A 12870-nucleotide genomic window follows, 5' to 3' on the forward strand; every position below is an offset into this window, starting at 1 on the left:
CAGATCAGCCATGATCTTATTGAATGGCAGAGCAGGCTCGAGGGGCCGATTGGCCTACTCCTGCTCCTATTTCTTATGTTCTTATTAACAGGAGTATGCCATTCAGCACCTCAAGCCTGTTCCTCCAGGTGTCCTGCAAAGCTCTTCAGGATGTTTGAGAGACTTGATAAGGTGCTTTATAAATGTAAGTACTTTTTTTTTTGTTAACAGGAAAGTCTCATGTTTTTTTTAATTCGTTCACGGGATGTGGACGTCGCTGGCGAGGCCAGCATTTATTGCCCATCCCTAATTGCCCTTGAGAAGGTGATGGTGAGCCGCCTTCTTGAACCGCTGCAGTCCGTGTGGTGACGGTTCTCCCACAGTGCTGTTAGGAAGGGAGTTCCGGGATTTTGACCCAGCGACAATGAAGGAACGGCGATATATTTCCAAGTCGGGATGGTGTGTGACTTGGAGGGGAATGTGCAGGTGGTGTTGTTCCCATGTGCCTGCTGCTCTTGTCCTTCTAGGTGGTAGAGGTCGTGGGTTTGGGAGGTGCTGTTGAAGAAGCCTTGGCGAGTTGCTGCAGTGCATCCTATGGATGGTACACACTGCAGCCACAGTGCGCCGGTGGTGAAGGGAGTGAATGTTTAGGGTGGTGGATGGGGTGCCAATCAAGCAGGCTGCTTTGTCCTGGATGGTGTCGAGCTTCTTGAGTGTTGTTGGAGCTGCACTCATCCAGGCAAGTGGAGAATATTCCATCACACTCCTGACTTGTGCCTTGGATATGGTGGAAAGGCTTTGGGGAGTCAGGAGGTGAGTCACTCGCCACAGAATACCCAGCCTCTGACCTGCTCTTGTATGGCTGGTCCAATTAAGTTTCTGGTCAATGGTGACCCCCAGGATGTTGATTTTGGGGGATTCGGCGATGGTAATGCCATTGAATGTCAAGGGGAAGTGGTCAGACTCTCTCTTGTTGGAGATGGTCATTGCCTGGCACGAATGTTACTTGCCACATATCAGCCCAAGCCTGGATGTTGTCCAGGCTGTGCTGCACGTGGGCTCGGATTGCTTCATTATCTGAGGGGTTGTGAATGGAACTGAACACTGTGCAATCATCAGTGAACATCCCCAATTCTGACCTTATGATGGAGGGAAGGTCATTGATGAAGCAGCTGAAGATGGTTGGACCTTGGACACTGCCCTGAGGAACTCCTGCAGCAATGTCCTGGGGCTGAGATGATTGGCCTCCAACAACCACCAGCATCTTCCTTTGTGCTAGATATGACTCCTGCCACTGGAGAGTTTTCCCCCTGATTCCCATTGACTTCAATTTTACTAGGGCTCCTTGGTGCCACAATCAGTCAAATGCTGCCTTGATGTCAAGGGCAGTCACTTTCACCTCACCTCTGGAATTCAGCTCTTTTGTCCATGTTTGGACCACGGCTGTAATGAGGTCTGGAGCCGAGTGGTCCTGGCGGAACCCAAACTGAGCATCGGTGAGCAGGTTATTGGTGAGTAAGTGCTGCTTGATAGCACTGTTGACGACACCTTCCATCACTTTGCTGATGATTGAGAGTAGGCTGATGTGGCGGTAATTGGCCGGATTGGATTTGTCCTGCTTTTTGTGGACAGGATATACCTGGGCAATTTTCCACATTGTCGGGTAGATGCCAGTGTTGTAGCTGTACTGGCTTGAGGCGCGGCTAGTTCTGGAGTGCAAGTCTTCAGCACTACAGCTGGGATGTTGTCGGGGCCCATAGCCTTTGCTGTATCCAGTGCAATCAGCCGTTTCCTGACTGTATATCACTCTACTGCCACCTCTGGTTGGTCTGTCCTGCGGTGGGACAGGACATACCCAGGGATGGTATGGAAGAGTCTGGGACATTGGCAGAAAGGTATGATTCTGAGAGTATGGCTATGTCAGGCTGTTGCTTGACTAGTCTGTGGGACAGCTCTCCCAATTTTGGCACAAGTCTCCAGATGTTAGTGAGGAGGACTTTGCAGGGTCAACTGGGCTTGTTTTGCCTTTGTCGTGCCCTGTGAAGGGTGGTCCGTCCGGTTTTATTCTTATTATGACTTTTTTTTAAGCGAGATTTTACAACTGAGTGGCTTGCTAGGCCATTTCAGAGGGCAATTAAAAATCAACCACATTGCTGTGGGTCTGGACAGACCGAGTAAGGACGGCAGGTTTCCTTCCCTAAAGAACATTAGTGAACCAGATGGGTTTCTACGACAATCTAGTAGTTTCATGGCCACCATGACTGAAAGCAGTATTTTAATTCCAGATTTTATTCAATTAATTGAATTTAAATTCCCCAGCTGCAGCGGCGAGATTTGAATTTCTGACTCCTGGTCATTAGTCCAGGCCTCTAGATTACATAAGAACATGAGAAATAGGAGCAGGAGTAGGCCAATCGGCCCCTCGAGCCTGCTCCGCCATTCAATAAGATCATGGCTGATCTGATCCTAACCTCAAATTTAAATTCATGTCCAATTTCCTGCCCGCTCCCCATAACCCCTAATTCCCTTTACTTCGAGGAAACTGTCTGTTTCTGTTTTAAATTTATTTAATGATGTAGCTTCCACAGCTTCCTGGGGCAGCAAATTCCACAGACCTACTACCCTATGAGTGAAGAAGTTTTTCCTCATCTCAGTTTTGAAAGAGCAGCCCGTTATTCTAAGATTATGCCCCCTAGTTCTAGTTTCACCCATCCTTGGGAACATCCTCACTGCATCCACCCGATCAAGCCCCTTCACAATCTTATATATTTCAATAAGATCGCCCCTCATTCTTCTGAACCCCAATGAGTAGAGTCCCAATCCACTCAACCTCTCCTCATATGTCCACCCCCTCATCCCCGGGATTAACCGAGTGAACCTTCTTTGCACTGCCTCGAGAGCAAGTATGTCTTTTCTTAAGTATGGACACCAAAACTGTATGCAGTATTCCAGGTGCGGTCTCACCAATACCTTATATAACTGCAGCAATACCTCCCTGTTTTTATATTCTATCCCCCTAGCAATAAAAGCCAACATTCCGTTGGCCTTCTTGATCACCTGCTGCACCTGCATACTAACGTTTTGATTTTCTTGCACGAGGACCCCCAGATCCCTTTGTACTGCAGTACTTTCCAGTTTCTCGCCATTAAGATAATAACTTGCTCTCTGATTTTTCCTGCCAAAGTGCATAACCTCACATTTTCCAATATTGTATTGCATCTGCCAAATCTCCGCCCACTCACCCAGCCTGTCTATATCCCCTTGTAGGTTTTTTATGTCCTCCTCACGCTCGACTCCCATCTTTGTATCATCTGCAAACTTTGATATGTTACACTCGGTCCCCTCCTCCAAATCGTTAATATAGATTGTAAAGAGTTGGGGACCCAGCACCGACCCCTGCGGAACGCCACTGGCTACTGGTTGCCAGTCCAAGAATGAACCATTTATCCCAACTCTTTGCTTCCTGTTAGATAACCAATCCTCCACCCATGCCAGAATATTACCCCCAATCCAGTGATTCTTTATCTTGAGCAATAATCTTTTATGTGGCACCTTGTCGAATGCCTTCTGGAAGTCTAAATACACTACGTCCACTGGTTCCCCTTTATCCACACTGTACGTTATGTCCTCAAAGAACTCAAGCAAATTTGTCAGACACGACTTCCTCTTCATAAAGCCATGCTGACTTTGTCCTATTAAATTATGTTTATCCAAATGTTCCGCCACTGTCTCCTTAATAATAGACTCCAAAATTTTACCCACCACAGATGTTAGGTTAACTGGTCTATAATTTCCAGCCTTCTGCCTACTACCCTTTTTAAATAAGGGTGTTACATTAGCAGTTTTCCAATTGGCCGGGACCTTTGCCGAGTCCAGAGAATTTTGGAAAATTATTACCAAAGCATCCACAATCCCTACTGCCACTTCCCTCAAGACCCTAGAATGTAAGCCATCAGGTCCAGGGGATTTATCCGCCTTGAGTCCCATTATTTTACTGAGTACCAATTCCTTAGTGATTTTAATCGTATTTAGCTCCTCCCCCCCCAGAGCCCCGTTTGTCCAGTGTTGGGATATTCTTAGTGTCCTCTACCGTAAAGACTGAAACAAAATATTTGTTCAGCATTTTTGACATCTCCATGTTTCCCACCATTAATTTCCCGGTCTCATCCTCTAAGGGACCTATGTTTGCCTTAGCCAACCATTTTCTTTTTAGATAACGATAGAAACTCTTGCTATCTGTTTTTATATTTTTTGCTAATTTATCTTCATAATCTATCTTCCCTTTCTTAATCAATCCTTCAGTTACTTTTTGCTGTCTTTTGAAGACTTCCCAATCTTCTATCCTCCCACTAAGTTTGGCTACCTTATATGTCCTTGTTTTTAGTCGGATACTGTCCTTAATTTCTTTACTTAGCCACGGATGGCTGTCATTTCTTTTACACCCTTTTTTCCTCAGTGGAATATATTTATTTTGAAAGTTGTAAAATAACTCCTTAAATGAACACCACTGTTCATGTACCGTCTTACCCTGTAATCTATTTTCCCAGTCCACTTTAATCAATTCCGCTCTCATACCATCATAGTCTCCTTTATTCAAGCTCAGTACGCTTGTTTGAGAACCAACCTTCTCACCCTCTAATTGGATATGGAATGTAACCATGTTATGGTCACTCATTCCAAGGGGATCCTTAACTAGGACATTATTAATTAATCCTGGCTCATTACACAGGACCAGGTCCAAGGTTGCTTGCCCCCTTGTAGGATCAGTTACATACTGCTCAAGAAATCCATCCCTAATACACTCAATAAACTCTTCCTCAAGGCTGCTCTGCCCAATTTGATTTGTCCAGTTAATATGATAGTTAAAATCCCCCATAATTACAGCTGTTCCCTTATTACATGCCCCGACTATTTCCTGATTAATACTTCTTCCAGCAGAGTTGCAACTATTAGGAAGCCTATATACTACGCCCACTAGTGTTTTTTTCCCCATATTATTCCTCATCTCTACCCAAACTGTTTCATTGTCCTGATCCTTTGTCCCAATATCATTTATCTGTATTACAGTGATTCCTTCCTTTATTAACATAGCCACCCCACCTCCCCTTCCTTCCTGCCTGTCCTTCCTGATAGTTAAATACCCTGGCATATTTAATTCCCAGTCGTTGTCACCCTGCAGCCATGTTTCTGTAATGGCCACAAGATCATACCCATACGTCGTTATTTGTACCGTTAACTCGTCCATTTTGTTACGAATGCTACGTGCATTCAGATAAAGAACTTTCAAATATGTTTTGTGACACTTCGTTCCTGCTTTTTCCTTTTTTTAACACTTTACCTTTTACTCCATACCTTCTGTCCCTTCCTAACACTCTTTCCTCTGTCTCCCTGCTCAGGTTCCCAACCCCTTGCCACAGCTTTGATGCTGGGTTAATCGCCTTGCGCCTTCTAGTTTTCATTTTATCTGTCGTGCCTAAAGTACACTTTCTTTCCGCTGCTCTACGCTTTTCCCTTTCACTTGTTCTTGAACAACTGTTTGTACTATTTGTATTGTAGATTTCCCCTGGGTCTTCCCCTCTCTTGCTGCTCTCAACTTTATTCCCTTCTGACTCCCCGCTCAGGTTCCCATCCCCCTGCCACTCTAGTTTAAACCTTCCCCAACAGCACTAGCGAACACCCCCGCAAGGACATTGGTCCCGGTCCTGCTCGGGTGTAACCCGTCACGCTTGTACAGGTCCCACCTTCCCCAGAACCGGTCCCAATGTCCCAGGAATCTAAACCCCTTCCTCCTACACCATCCCTGCAGCCACGCATTCATCCTGTCTATTCTCCTGTTCCTATACTCACTAGCACGTGGCACTGGTAGTAATCCTGAGATCACTACCTTTGAAGTCCTGCTTTTTAATTTATCTCCTAACTCCTTAAATTCACCTTGCAGGACCTCATCCCTTTTTTTTAAAACCTATGTCGTTGGTACCAATATGGACCACGACTACTGGCTGTTCACCCTCCCCCTCCAGAATGCCCTGCAGCCGCTCCGTGACATCCTTGACCCTAGCACCAGGGAGGCAACATACCATCCTGGAGTCACGTTTGCGGCCGCAGAAACGCCTAACTGTTCCCCTTACAATTGAATCCTCTATCACTATAGCCCTGCCACTCTTCTTCCTCCCCTCCTGTGCAGCAGAGCCACCCGTGGTGCCCGGAACCTGGCTCTTGCTGCTTTCCCCTGATAAGCCATCTCCCCCAACAGTATCTAAAGCAGAATATCTGTTTGAGAGGGAGATGGCCCCAGGGGACTCCTGCTCTACCTGCCTCGTCCTTTTACTCTGCCTGGCGGTCACCCATTTCCTTTCTGCCTGTGTAATCTTTACCTGCGGTGTGACCACCTCACTGAACGTGCTATCCACGATAGTCTCAGCATCGCGGTTACGCTCATGTCCCAAGGTTGGATGACCGGCTAAAGATGCGCCCACATACAGAGCAAGTGTATGGTTTTTCACCAGTGTGAATACGCTGATGATTTTTCAAGTCATGGGAGTGGTTAAACCTCTTTGCACATTTCGAACATTTAAACGGCCTCTCCCTAGTGCAGCTGCACCCGTGGGTTTCCAGCTCAGAGGAGTGACTGAATCCCTGCCCACACACGGAGCAGGTGAAGGGGAGCGTCCCAGTGTGGCTGCACCCATGGGTTTCCAGCTGGGACGGGTGACTTAATCCCTGCCCACACACTGAGCAGGTGTTCGGTTTCTCAGTGCTCTCAATGCACTGATCTGTGTTCAGATCCTGTCACTGGAGGAAGCTCTTTCCGTCGTCTGCACAGTGGAATACTTTAATTCCTTCAATATTCAAAGGCTGACGACATTCAGGTCCTGATGAATCGAGGGATTGTGTCACATCTTGATAGAATATTTCATTTGAGTTTCCTGACTGCAAATCCTCAACCTCCAATACTCTGGCCCGCTGCTCTCCCTGTTTTTCCCTGGGGGAAGCAGTGAGCGGCTGCCGTTCCCTTGCTACCTCTCCCCGGCCTGCCCCATTGCAGGAGCCGCTGTCCCGGTTGCCCCATCGATTACTAGTCCAGAAACATCACCACGATGCTACCGTACCCAGTGAGCAAGACCATGAGACTTCCTTCTGAGCTAAGCCAGCCGTTGCCTCTCCCTACTCCTGAATGGAACACAGGGCACCGTTGCTATGCTGCTGCAAAGTAATGTGGGACTAGAAAGAACTGGAATCATAATATAGTACAGCACTGAAAGAGGCCATTCAGCCCATCGTGCCTGTGCCGGCTTTTTGAAATTATCCAATTAGTCCCACTCCCCTCCTCTTTCCCCATAGCTCTGTAATTTTTTTTCCCTTCAAGTATTTATCCAATTCCCCATTGAAAGTTACGACTGAATCTGTTTCCACCACCCTTTCAGGCAGTGCACTCCAGATCATTACAACTCGCTGCGTAAAAAAATGTTTCCTCATGTCACCTCTGGCTCTTCTGCCAATAACCTTAAATCTGTGTCCTCTGATTACCGACGCTTCTGCCACTGGAAACATTTTTTCTCTATCAAAAACCTTTATGATTTTGAACACCTCTATCAAATCTCCCCTTAACCTTCTCTGTTCTAAGGAGAACAATCCCAGCTTCTCCAGTCTATCCACATAAAGTCCCTTATCCCTGGTACCATTCTAGTAAATCTCTCTGCACCCTCTCCAAGGCCTTGAAATCCGTCCTAAAGTGTGGTGCCCAGAATTGAACACAATACTCCAGCTAAGGCCTAACCAGCGTTTTATAGAAGTTTAGCATTAGTTTCTTGCTTTTGTACTCTGTACCTCTATTTATAAAGCCCAGGATCCCACATGCTTTTTTAATGGCCTTCTCAACTTGTCTTGCCACCTTTATAGATTTGAGTACATACACCCCTAGGTCTCTGTTCCTTCACTCCCTTTAAAATTGTACCATTTAGTTTATATTGCCTCTCCTCGTTCTTCCTACTGATTTATTCCAGCTGCAGCTCTTGTGACATTGGCTGTAAAATACTTACTTGAATGGGTTTTGCCGAAGTCCAAGAAAACGTCCAGAATGTGCTCGTTTAATCAGACACATCCTTTCACTGGTCGTCAGACCCAAGTACAAAATCTAGATGAGAAGAGTACATCTTTTAGGCTTTTTCAAACAATATTGTATTTGGCCCATCATTTTTGAAAGCAAATTGGAGATTGAATTATTTCAGTAAATAACTGGAGTAACTGGCTTGTATAATAGCACCTGATAATAGGAATTTCCAACTGAATTACATTGCATTTGAGTACAGCTCTTTATTGATGCTCCAAAATGCTGTGCCATGAAGTGGTATTGCATGGGATCAAATCCTAAATGCTCTGATCTGATCTTGGCTCTCCTCCTTCAGGGGAGCTGCCAACCAAAGAACTGGCACTTTCTCACACAGCCAGCACCCAAAAGAGCTGGATCTAGAGAGTGTTGACAGAATCCCATAAGCAGGTTACTTTGCCCAACCCCTTGGTCCATGCATAGCACAGAGCTTGCACGCAAATTACAATGGACCGACAGAGGAAAAAAAACATAAAAATTGGGGATTATTTTTTGAAGCCACTTCAATGAGTTAGTTGTATAATAGTTGTGTGGATATCACAAATTGCACTGAAATTAAATGTAGTGTCGATGAGTGTTGAAAACCTGGCTCTCAAATTTCACGTGCAGATTTATATATTTTTAATCTCATCTGCACACAAGTTAAAAGTTGATGGGACTCCCCCAATAACTGAGTACTAAGTCATACAGATCACATTCGATGAGTGGAAGGGAGGGAGTCCTTTGTTTCCTTGCTTTCTCCTCAAAAGACTGGAAATTGATTTCAATAAACTAGATTTTGAAGCATACCAAGTTAATTATGGTGGAATCATTAGATTTCAGATTTCTTTTTCAATACGGTAACAAAGACATCCAAATTAAGATTACAAAGAACTAAAATGTGTGCTTATGTGGGCTATATAAGCAGGAACAATGCATTTGGAGTTTCCACTCTGTCAATCCTCCCCTACCTCTCCAATCCCATAAGTAAGAATTTGGGCACCTTATTTTCCCTCTTTGCCCTGGGTTCTTTTCTCTGGTTTGTCGCCTTTCCCAGGAGATTACATGGCTGCAGGAGTGGGTGGGAGGGAAGAAGCGTTTAGTCATGATGGTCCCGCTATTAATGGTGTGGGGGCAGGCTTGATGGACCAGCTGATCTTTTCTACCCGTCAATTTCATATGTTCATATGGACTTTAGTTAAGATTTAGATTTTAATTCACGCCTCATAACCCGTGATTGGCTACAATTTTAGTATAGACGTCTTCAGATTTCCAAATCAAGGATACCTCCACAAATGGGATGCAAGAGATCGTTGGGGGGGGTGGGGAGTGAAGGAAAGCATCTTAATGGTTATTAAAATCTGACAAGTAAATTGATACTTCTGCTTTTAGCTCCAGGTACAATGCACTGTTCTCATGACTAGAAAAAAGGCGTGGATGAAATTCTACTATTGATTTCTCTAGGTTTCCAACTTGATAAACAGAAAGCAAAGATCAACAATAGGAAGGAAGAGCATGTCAACCAATAAAGTGTGATGGCAGACAGGTAAATTGATACTTTTGTTTTCAGCTCAATGAACAATGCACTTGGCTAATGACGAGAGCATAGAGGTGATCTAGAGAAAATAAAAATGAATAGTAATGGACTCTGTTGATTGCACTGACCTCAAAGAACGAAAGTCCCTCCAATAGGCAAATAAGTACAGGATATTTATCTTTACAAAAAATCCTGTACCAGTATTTGAAGGGCAATGAAGGGTGCAATTCAAAATAAATGTAATAGTTACAGAATGTGCTCATTAATAAACACAACCTGAAGGTATTGGCAACTAAACAAATCTTTCCCAGTAAGAGTTGATATTTTGCCAAACACTTTGGGCCATTTAAATTTGACCATCCTTGACGATTTAATGATGGGATGTGGGCTTTCATACCACTGAAGGACCCTATTGCCTACAGGCATCAATTAGTCACTAATCCTTTAAACAAATGATTTTCCAAACTTGACTTCATGTCATAATGAAGCATAAAAGGTTAAATCACTGCTATTTAAAAATATCAACAACATAACGTCATATTATCTTTCCTTTTAGAGGGAAGTAGCAGGGAACAATTCATTTGCTTGTAGTGCTATAATTCTGAAAAAGAATAGTTCATCAAAAAGGTTGCATTGGAATACTTTCATAAATGTATGAAATGTATGTTAAATGCATGTCAAGAATTCTCATCGAGTGATTTTTGGCGAAGGGCAACACTTTCCATTTTTCCAAGCACTTCAAGTGTTAGATTTCCATACTTTTTCTGCACCATGAAAGAGGGCAAGTTATTGCACCTTCATAGTGCACAAATTTAATTCCATGACTAATTCTAATACAGTGCTACTATCTTTACCTGGTAGAGCTGGTTTACGAATAGTAATGTCACCCACGAAGAGTGGAACAACACAAGTAGAAAAATCCAAACTATCCATGGAGAACATGAAACAATTTGGGTCAGGAATGTCCACAGTCCATCCTTCTCGTAACTAGTTGCACAATGTAAGGACCAATCTACAAGAGGAAAACGATATTTCAGATAACACTGGAATGCTTGTCAGACAAGTATACTGTATACACACATACCTTGACACAATAATCCAATTGTAATTAATAAATGACTAGACTTAATCTTCATTAATTCAGAATTAAACTGTAAATTATTTCTTAAGAAGGGATTTCTTGTTTTGTATGAGAACTAGTAATTCAGATCTCATTTCAAGGGTCAGATTATGCATGAACAATCAGCATTCTCAGACAAATGCTGCTGGTAAAATCCAGATAAAGCTGCTGTGTGAAACTTCAAACTATGTATTGTGGCACTTTGGCATAGCATGATAGAACATCTATGCAGAATTTAACAGGTTTAATCTCAAGGTGCTAAATTGACAATCTGAAGCACGCTGATGTGGGAGAAGTGCTTGTTATCCACTGTCAGGACAGTTGTCTTCAGGCCAGTGTTACACTCCTCCTAGTGGCTGGACGAAGAGCTGTTTGGGCTAACGCCTCTGACCAACTGCCTGCTATCCCTCTTATATGACCAAAAGATCACAAAGAAAATACAGGGATCCAAACTCAAATAAGAAAGCGCAGAAACTCAAAATGCATGCATTACAAACAGAAACCGGCAGAGTAATTTCAAGAGGTATCCTATCCTTTAGATGACTTTGATAAATGACATTTTATAAATTGCTTCTGGTTCCACACTCGGATGTTGTTTTCGTATCTTCACACTCTTCCATTGGAGAGAATAGTGTAAAGTAATGGAATGACTCGCAGGCTGATTAGCACTCTGACAGGCCGCCACGTGAACGCTCCTTCCACGGTCGGAACCATCTTTATACCAGCCGATAGGGTAGTTCATCCTGTACGGTGGGTTTTATGGGCTCCCACATCCCATACAATGAGGGGGGCCACCCACACCCACGTGAATCTTGTTGGATGTTAAACCAGAATTTACAGCCAGTCTCCACTCACCGGGACTGTCCGGAGTGGGGTTCGAACCCTGAACTTCTAACTCAGGTGGGAATGCTACCACTAAGCCAAAGGCTTGTGCCCACTCTCAGATAATCATTATCTAAACCTCTTGCTTAGATCAATTGCATTTAATTACTGCCAAGTATCCAGTTTTATATCTATGAACTGATTAATAAATAAATCTTGAAGTCAAATGAAATCTCCAACAGGCTATTTATAAGAAATCATTATATTACTGCTGTGAAACTGTGCAATGATTTCACAAAATTAAGTACGCATTTTTTTTCTGAAGGGGGTAAAAAAAGTAAATTTAAAAAGTACTAATTATAAACTTATTAAAGAAAAGTTAAGAGGGTTTGTGTGAAAAAGTCTTAGGTGATAGGTATCCTCTCTGATTTTACAAACTGCCGTATCTTATCCATGCACCGAGGAACAAACATCAAATTAGTCCTAGTGGGCAAGAGATCCAATTCAAGAGCTAATGGCAGTCTTAGACAGGACACAAGATAGCTGGTGGAGGAAATGGAAATGTGCTCTTCTGAAGTAGAGTTGAGACATATTACTGAGCTAGAATAGAATCACCCGAGTGTGACAGATGCTGACGTTGTGTGACATTAATGGTTCCATTTGCTAGTTTGATGAGAACAAAATTCATCTTACACATCTTATTAAGTCATTCAAATATTAGTCTCCAATGCAGGTTTTATGACAAATAGCACCTATTCACAATGCAAGAGAATATAATTCAATTATGCTTTAAAATAACAGGCATGCTGTTAAAGGGCAAAGAAAAGGATCCTGGAAGAAAGTCACTTACACACAATAGTTCCATAGGTCATCCAGACAACTAGTGTTAACAGGAAAAACAGGAAACTAACAAAATACCGTTGGTTCCATGCACCTGTTTTAAAAAATAACATAAATCTGTGACCAAGGAAATCAAAATAAATGATTTTGAGATTAATTCCAAGTAGATTGCTATCCCTTTGAGATCTTAGGTAAATATCTTGGCAACAATTACAGCAAGTGGGTTTTATTTTCTTTCTTTTACCTTTGATAAATATCGTGCACAGAAATTTATCTTCAAGTATTAAAAGATAGAGAACACCTGCTCCAGAATGGCAAAAAAACTCAATATTGAAAATATCTGTGCTGGAATCGATCCAAGGAAACCGATTCACATTTGCAAGCAGATTGCAAAATTCTTCTTTAATCAGTACTTTAGGGAAGATAAACCACATATCTACTCCAGCATGAGTTCATTGGGTCCCAATCCCAAGGGTCACAAGCCCA

The 12870-nt window shown here is 43.2% G+C and overlaps 1 protein-coding gene across 1 annotated transcript in view; it reads right to left on the reverse strand.

Annotated features, from left to right (window-relative positions):
• LOC137328036 (palmitoyltransferase ZDHHC13-like) overlaps positions 1-12870 on the reverse strand; it is a 51623-nt gene that overhangs the window by 1637 nt on the left and 37116 nt on the right. The window contains exons 14-16 of the mRNA XM_067994122.1: positions 12395-12478; positions 10457-10614; positions 8019-8113 (exon numbers count right to left, since the gene is read on the reverse strand). Coding sequence (XP_067850223.1) covers positions 8019-8113; positions 10457-10614; positions 12395-12478 — 337 coding nt within the window. The remainder of the gene's footprint in view (positions 1-8018; positions 8114-10456; positions 10615-12394; positions 12479-12870) is intronic.

This window comes from Heptranchias perlo, chromosome 12 (assembly GCF_035084215.1).
Source record: "Heptranchias perlo isolate sHepPer1 chromosome 12, sHepPer1.hap1, whole genome shotgun sequence".
Lineage (NCBI taxonomy): Eukaryota > Metazoa > Chordata > Chondrichthyes > Hexanchiformes > Hexanchidae > Heptranchias > Heptranchias perlo.